The 7,530-nt window shown below is 35.1% G+C and overlaps 1 protein-coding gene across 2 annotated transcripts; it reads right to left on the bottom strand.

The window, feature by feature from the left end:
- Positions 1-300: 300 nt before the first annotated feature.
- LOC128531916 (vitamin D(3) 25-hydroxylase-like) lies at positions 301-5,639 on the bottom strand. 2 transcript variants are annotated; one of them, XM_053506102.1, is made up of 9 exons: positions 5,468-5,639; positions 3,060-3,222; positions 2,789-2,941; positions 2,510-2,670; positions 2,164-2,361; positions 1,436-1,571; positions 1,135-1,322; positions 921-1,062; positions 301-751 (listed from the first exon to the last, which is right to left on the bottom strand). In XM_053506102.1, the coding sequence occupies exons 1-9, from the start codon at positions 5,627-5,629 to the stop codon at positions 555-557; spliced, it is 1,500 nt and encodes a 499-aa protein (XP_053362077.1). In that variant the 5' UTR covers positions 5,630-5,639; the 3' UTR covers positions 301-554. The 2 variants fall into 2 exon arrangements, with proteins under 2 accessions (XP_053362077.1, XP_053362076.1); XM_053506101.1 differs by having other exon boundaries at positions 2,188-2,361.
- Between the last annotated feature and the right edge of the window lie 1,891 nt (positions 5,640-7,530).

Genomic DNA, 7,530 nt, shown 5'->3' with positions numbered 1-7,530 from the left:
TGTGACTTAGAATTAAAATTAGAATGAAAAATTGACCTACCCAGGGACAGAGAAGCCTATGATGATCCTTAACTTGATGATGTGTTTCTTGTAAAAACACTATATCAGTATGTAAACATTTCTAACATGATTAAATACCCTAGATCTTTTAATTGGGTTACCCATCCCTCTAATGTTCCAGCTAAGAAAACGGATAGGTGTACTACTCCCAGCTAAACTTGGGCCTACATAGGAATTAGCCATTTATCCAAAAAATGTGAAAATGACAACATTTTCACATTTTTCACTGTGTATGTGACAAATAAAATTTGAATTTTCACAGTAAAATTAGCAACAGAACCAGAATACAGATAAGGGTTAGAAGCACAGGCTTTAATTCTTTACTCCGAATGCTCAAAACAACACAGCATCCCCATCAGTTCTTCTTAACACCCTCAATGTTCTTAATCTTATTAGTCTATTGCTAGGTCATTTGTTCTATTATTATGATATAATACAATTTCATTTACCATAAAGAAGAAGTTGTAAGCATATAGTAAATCTCCTGACAATTTCTAGATTTCTCTAGTTGGCTGTCTCAACCTAATGCCCATCATGTATGGTTTGGGTGTAAGTGTGATTCCAAATACAGGAGTGAAATCTGGTTCTCCGCTGTCTTTAGGCCAAATGAACTGAAATCGGCGCAGCAGGGTGACCAAGATGAGGAAGAGCTCCATGCGAGCCAAACCTTCACCCAAACATGAACGAGGCCCTGCACACACAGACACACATTAGTTCACCATGATTATTCATTAGTGACTTCTTCCTTCACTGTTTGATAAATGTTCTACGGAGTCAGATCTAAAACACATATGTTTGCACTTGACTGGGTTAGATTTGGGTAATCTTTGTACCATTTTTACAACAATGTAAGCTCTCACCAGCAGAAAAGGGCATAAATGCCTCAGGCTTCTTAAACTGTCCTTGTTCATTAAGGAAGTTTGATGGGTTGAACTCATGAGGAAACTTCCATTGGCCTTCTTCACTTAGCACTGACGAGAGGTTTGGGATAATAATAGTTCCCTGGAAACAGAGGATGAAAAACATCAACATGTGTAGCAGAAGATATATTAACCCACTGTTTGAAGTTACCACCTTTGGGATGCTATAGCCCATCAGTTCAGTATCTCTTGTAGTTGAGTGGAACACACTCAGAGGGGTGATGTTGGCGATGCGCTGACACTCATGGATTACAGCCTGTGTGTACGGCATGTTGTGTCTGTCCTCAAAAGACATCTGAGATTTTCCCTCCATAACCTCATCGGTCTCCTTCTGGCATCTCTCTAGAAACAAAATGCTTGGCTCGGTTACAAATCAAATTAAATCTATTAATCAAATGTTTTAAGGTTTATGCAACAAGACTTAATAATAAAGTGCAATAAAATAAAGGGTAAACCCTGAATGTCTGGATAAGCCATGAGGTAGAGGATAGCTGTAAGGAGGGTGTTTGATGTGGTATCAGTCCCAGCCATATGCAGGTTTAAAATGTACATTACCAATTGTTCTTCATTAAATGTGGATCCTGTTTTTCCCTGTTAAAAATAGACAGTCCAGTTAGTTCAGTTCTTACTAAAACAATATAATATAAAATAAAATAATATAATATAATACCAGATATCTTACTAAAACCAGACAATATACCCAGAAGGTTATATTACCCCTATTTTATGCATATTACATGAAACCTAAGTGAGATACCCTTCTATAGTCTTATATTTTTAGTTTTTTTATGATTCTCAGTATACACATTGCACATTCTGTGTAATTTATAGATTTTATACATTTTTATTTAAATTATATTTTATTGTAACTTTTGTAAATCTGTAAATTTGGAGATTTGTACATTCCATATGTCTCTTTTATCCCTCTGCTGCGGCTTCCTGTGGCTTTGGAAAATCAATAATGAGAATTTAATTTAAATGTATTTTACTTTAGTTTGTTAGTTTTTTTAATGTAATTCTAAAAAAGATTATGGTGATCATTTAATATTTTGTTGTTCAAAATATTCGCCACAACCGCCGATGTGCAACACCCGCCAGCGTGCGATTTGTTGAGCTTTTCGAGCTGAGATACCACTGAATTGAACATGAAATTTTTTGACATTTAATAAATTGCCAGAATAACCCATATACCCACACAAAGACATACCATATCTAGCTCATCCAGATAGCAGTCGACAAAGTCTCTCGGCTCTCCTCGGACTCTTGTTGTCTTATGGTTTTTGATCATGTTCATTGTCATTTCTTTAAGTAAATTGTTGTTTTTAAACAATTTCATAAAAGGAAGTGGCAGAGATCGCACCCAGGGAAGAGTATCATAAATCTATAAGAAAAATATATCTACTTTTTGTCCGTATTGTTCTTTATTAATTAGTAACAAATGTTTTTTTTTTTTATTTCTTTAAGCATGTACTTAGAATTAGCAACAGTCATAATGCAGTCAGTAATCAGGTGATAATATAATGTCTCACCAATGACCAAGGTCCATTAATAATCTTGGCAATTTCAGTAATCCATTTAACAGATTTATTAAGGGTTTCTTCACCGTATTCATATCGAGTGCCAGACAACATCAGGTAGATGATATTTGATGCTGCATCATGGAACAAAGTCTGAGGATTTAAGACACTTCCTACAAATAGAAAATCAGTGGTTATCAACATGTCTTTTCTTTGTAGACTTAAAAGAAAAAAAATTGTTTGTCAGCTACCATCAACAAAACCATGATAAATAAAGTGGGATGTTGGTACCCGCATGCTTCTCAAGTTTTGCAACAAGATGTTCAATTTCTCCCAGAATCCTGTTCTCCATAGACTGTTTCCCCAAACCAAAGTTCCTTAAGGTCATGAGAGCAAAGCGCCGATGCTCCTTCCATGCAGGACCATAATCAGCTAGTATGACTCCTGTTTCATTTTATTCATATTAAAATCTTTATTTCAATATTTTCTTTGTTTTATTTTGAGTCAGTACTTTTTACATTTTATTTGTAATGGTTGTGAATTAAATTATTTTTTATCTTACCTTTTCCTTCAGTCATATGGCTAACTAGCAAATCTTGTGGGCGTCCAGAAAAATCTGCAGATTTGGTCACCAGAGCTTCTTTAATAGCCTTTAAACCATTGAGTACAATAGCTGGGCTTCTCCCAAGATAGAGGCTATAAACATTCCCATAACGCTCAGCCAACTAAAAATAGACAAAGCATTTTCAAAGGGGCATTAATTTCCATTCAACTATTTCAAAACATCCTTTAAATCCAGCATGGGAAGTGTAATTATTATTATTATTATTATTATTATTATTAAAATGTTATGCTTGTGAAATGGTAAATATGGAAGAACGAAGGTTGAGATACATTAATAATATCACTAATGACCTGAACAAAGGTATATACTGCATGTCATCACAACAAAAGGACACTGATACATGCTATTGCCAAAAGTTTTACATTGTTAAAAATGTGGTACCAGGAAAAGTTGCTCATGCGCATTAACGTTATGTTGGAAAGTAAACAGAAATTCCCACAAGCAGCACTACAAGTACTGGAAGACACTGCAGAGCAAAATCACAAAAATTGCAAATGCACATGTAAAGGCAAATCACCAAGGCCTCGGGAAAAAAAAACATGACTGATAGCCCATAGCCCACTGAGACTACGCCGCTGATTGGAAATATAAGAAGGCCAAGCACCTTTATCATGGTTCTGTCAATGATACTTTAAGAAACCCTGCAATGAGGCATCCATTTCAGGCTCTTTATTAGAATTGTGCATTGTTTGGCTTGTATTTTAGGTTATTGGTTTAAGTCCGTGAACTCCCCAGAAACAAGAGAGCGACACACACACCCACACACACACATATGTGCATAAAAGTAGCAGCGATAAAGCCGGTACTGCTAAGAAGCGGCAACCAATAACAGTGGAGACAAAAGTTAAAATAATTGAGAGAATGGAGCAATGTAAATAGATGGCATTTATTGCTCGTTCTTTCAACATGAATCATTTAACCAGCGGCACAATTCTAAACACTGTACTGTAATAAATTGTGTGTAGCTAATTGTGTTAGTATTCTAGTACTTCTAGCTTTCAGGATGGAACCCTTGCATATGTATTCTTTGTCTTTCGGCTGTTCCCTTTCAGGGGTCGCCACAGCGAATCATCTGCCTCCATCTAACCCTATCCTCTGCATCCTCTTCTCTCACACCAACTAACTTCATGTCCTCTCTCACTGCATCCATAAATCTCCTCTTTGGTCTTCCTCTAGACCTCCTGCCTGGCAGTTCCAACCTCAGCATCCTTCTGCCAATATATTCACAATCTCTCCTCTGAACATGTCCAAACCACCTCAATCTGGCCTCTCTGACTTTATCTCCAAAACATCTAACGTGGGTTGTCCCTCTGATGAACTCATTCTTAATCCTATCCATCCTTGTCACTCCTAAAGAGAACCTCAACATCCTCAGCTCTGCTACCTCCAACTCTGCCTCCTGTCTTTTCTTCAGCGCCATTGTCTCTAAGCCGTAGAGCATTGCTGGAACCCTTGCATATGTAGGCGACTTATACTGTATGTGTATGTATATATTTAAAACTTAATACAAAGTCCAGGTTACACATTAGGTATTAAGTTTAAGTATTAGGAGAAATTTATTGTTAGTTTATTTATTAATTTGTTTCTTCACATTTATTTGGATATTATTGTTAAAATCATTAAAAACAATTATAATTTTGTAAAAAGGAAAGCTTTTTTTCTAGAATGCATAATGCACAAGACTCAAATAGAAACTTTTCAATAATTACATTACAAAATTACTGTCTTTAAAAAGAAATCAGTTACATAACAGCATTACTTTCTGATAAAAGTAACTAGTTAAAGTGTTTTTTCATTACAGAAAAATGAAAACTCCTTTGTGATTCCTCATGCATGTTGTTTTAGTCAAGTCCTTTATAATTATTCTATATATTATACTAATACCCCTATCTCACCTATGCGGTTTCGCACGGTGGCCGTAAGTATGGTACATCATGATTTGGCGCTGTGATTAGGTTTACATCTTTCTGTGCGTCGTCCTCACATAGTCAAATCGCATAGGTGAGATAGGGGTATAACAGCAGAAATAACAGAGGGGGGCGGGTTATCGGGTAGGGCTTGTGGGTCGAATTTCACATACACACACACAATAACAGATTGGGAATGACTTTTGTCTGGCTCACAGATTACAGAACTAAATAACTGAGTACTTAAATGGCAGACCTAACGAGTTGGATTACTCGTTACATCAAAAAAGTCATCCAAGTACTATAATGCGTTACTTTGTAATGTGTTACACCCAACACTGCAGTTAGGTCATAAGCTTAGAAGACAATTTTTGGTAATAAATACATAATTTCATATTATATATAAAAAGGGGAAATAACAACAATATAATTACATACCAATTCAAAGTCTTTCAAAGGATTGTTGATGTTAAAATGAAGAAGGTTGCCAAATATGGGTAAGGGTCGTGGCCCAGGGGGAAAGTTCTTTGGCTTCTTGATCCTAATTAAGAAGAAAAAGAGGAACATGCAAAACCCAACAAAAATGAAGGAGCCTAACATGATGCCTGTATTACTGCTGCTCTGAGTGGCTGGTACACCAAGATCTTTTACTGACTCAAACTGTGAATCCTGTTAATCATTTACATAAAGGATCTCCACCCCATTTAGTCCAGAACTTTAGGACCAAGAGTCCAAAAGATTTTGGCAGGGTGGCATAGGAAAACATTAAACACATATAATTAGATGTTATAGCATGGCATGTATTCATTACTAATTTAATGTATTTTTTCCCATCTATCATCTATACATACATAAACTGTAAAGTTGGTATGTCTGTACATTGAAGATATTTGCGAAAAAAGTATTTGTGGTGATGTAAGATGAGTAAGAAGACACATCAGGGTGGTTTTTGAAATTTTTGTTTGCCTGTTTTAATTGTTTGTTTGTGCAAACATTACATTAAAACTACTGAATGACTGTCAATGGGGTTTTCACAGGTGTAATTAGCTGAGCTTGAAGTAACATATATGCTTCATTTCATTGCCCCACAGAACCAAAAGATATACTTGTTTATTTGAAACCTTTTATATCTGAGGTAATCTCAAAATTTAACAGATGGTACTGTAAATTTTTAATATGTACTCAATATAAAATAAATCTGAACTGTATTAATAGTCAAAGGAAGAGGATGGAAGATTTACACAAGTCATGTTTGCAGGTGACCTGCAGGAAGGACAAAACCTTCAGAAGGAAAGGTTAGATCAGAGATATGTTAGGAAGAGTAAAGGTAAGGTAATCAACCCAAACAACAATGTTGTGGTATTAGCATTTCTTTATTTTTAATTTCTACGGATCCATGTATAATATTAAATAAAAATATTGCCATTTGATATATTGTACCAGAGTTAGCATAGAGCTAATTTTTAAGAGAGTCACAAGGAAAAGAATAATTCCAATTAAAGACATAATTACTATTGAAAGCCAGAGTAGTTAAACAGCTTATATTAATAAGATGCAGCCAAAAGTTACAAAGTTAAGACTCTTAGATTTTCTTTAAACTTCTAACACAATTAAAACCATTAAAAGAACTACAACTCTTTATGTCTTCTGCTAGGGCATTTCATGTTGTTTTAGATTTCACAGAGAAAGCTGAGGTTCGAATTCAGTACAACGAAAGGGTACAGTACAATCTCTTACAGAAGCGATTTTATAGAGCACTCTGAGCAAAACTTAACAAAGTCATGTAATGGAGAAAGCCAAACCATTTTAAGTTTCATACACAAGACACGTACGCTAACAGTCTTGAGAGAGCTGTAAAAGCATTTCCACAATTACAGTAATACATTAATAATACAGCTTTTCTTAGAATGTGCTCTCGTACCAACCAGGTAGATTGATCATCTATCAATGGAATAAAGACTGCTGCTTGCCTTTTTTTAGTTACAATTTTTATTATATTTAATTGTTTTTTTTTATTTTTTTTGTGACGGAAACAGCCTCTGTTGCATTTTTTATTTAGTTTCAGTTTCATGTATTGCTTCTGCATACTGTCTACATATAAACCATTGTAGTCAAAAAACATCTGTGTTGAAATTGCTAACAATAAAATTTCTCATTATGTACTTATGTGCCTTATTCATCTTTTAATTACATTTACAAATGTCTGAGTCTACAGCAAAAAAATCAAACATTTTATGTTCGCATTTTATGTTCGCTTTTCCAGTATGTATGGAGGACACTGTATTTAATATTTTTCTTTTCTGTATGTAATATTTATTTATGTTGTGTTTTAAACAATGAATGTCAATTTAATTGACACGTCAAACTGTTTTTGCTTTTCTTTTCATAGGTTTGGAATGCATTGTAAGCTTTGCAAGTTTGTCCACGGTAGCCGAGAGGTCCTCTTGAAACACCACAGGTTTCAGCACTATCTAGGGCGATCATTGCAGCAGCCTTGCTTC

The sequence above is a fragment of the Clarias gariepinus genome, chromosome 10 (assembly GCF_024256425.1).
Source record: "Clarias gariepinus isolate MV-2021 ecotype Netherlands chromosome 10, CGAR_prim_01v2, whole genome shotgun sequence".
NCBI classification, from domain to species: domain Eukaryota; kingdom Metazoa; phylum Chordata; class Actinopteri; order Siluriformes; family Clariidae; genus Clarias; species Clarias gariepinus.
The sequence above is the reverse complement of the archived record's forward strand: the minus strand, read 5'-3'. Positions and strand labels throughout refer to the sequence as shown.

What these genes read in the sequence shown, in the direction of transcription:
- LOC128531916 (XM_053506102.1), bottom strand. Translation starts at nt 5,629, where the DNA reads ATGTTAGGCTCCTTCATTTTTGTTGGGTTTTGCATGTTCCTCTTTTTC. An exon ending in TTAATGGACCTTGGTCATTG is followed by an intron (nt 2,362 to 2,509) that starts GTGAGACATTAT and finishes TTTTTCTTATAG; the next exon opens with ATTTATGATACTCTTCCCTG. An exon ending in ATTTATGCCCTTTTCTGCTG is followed by an intron (nt 752 to 920) that starts GTGAGAGCTTAC and finishes CTGTGTGTGCAG; the next exon opens with GGCCTCGTTCATGTTTGGGT.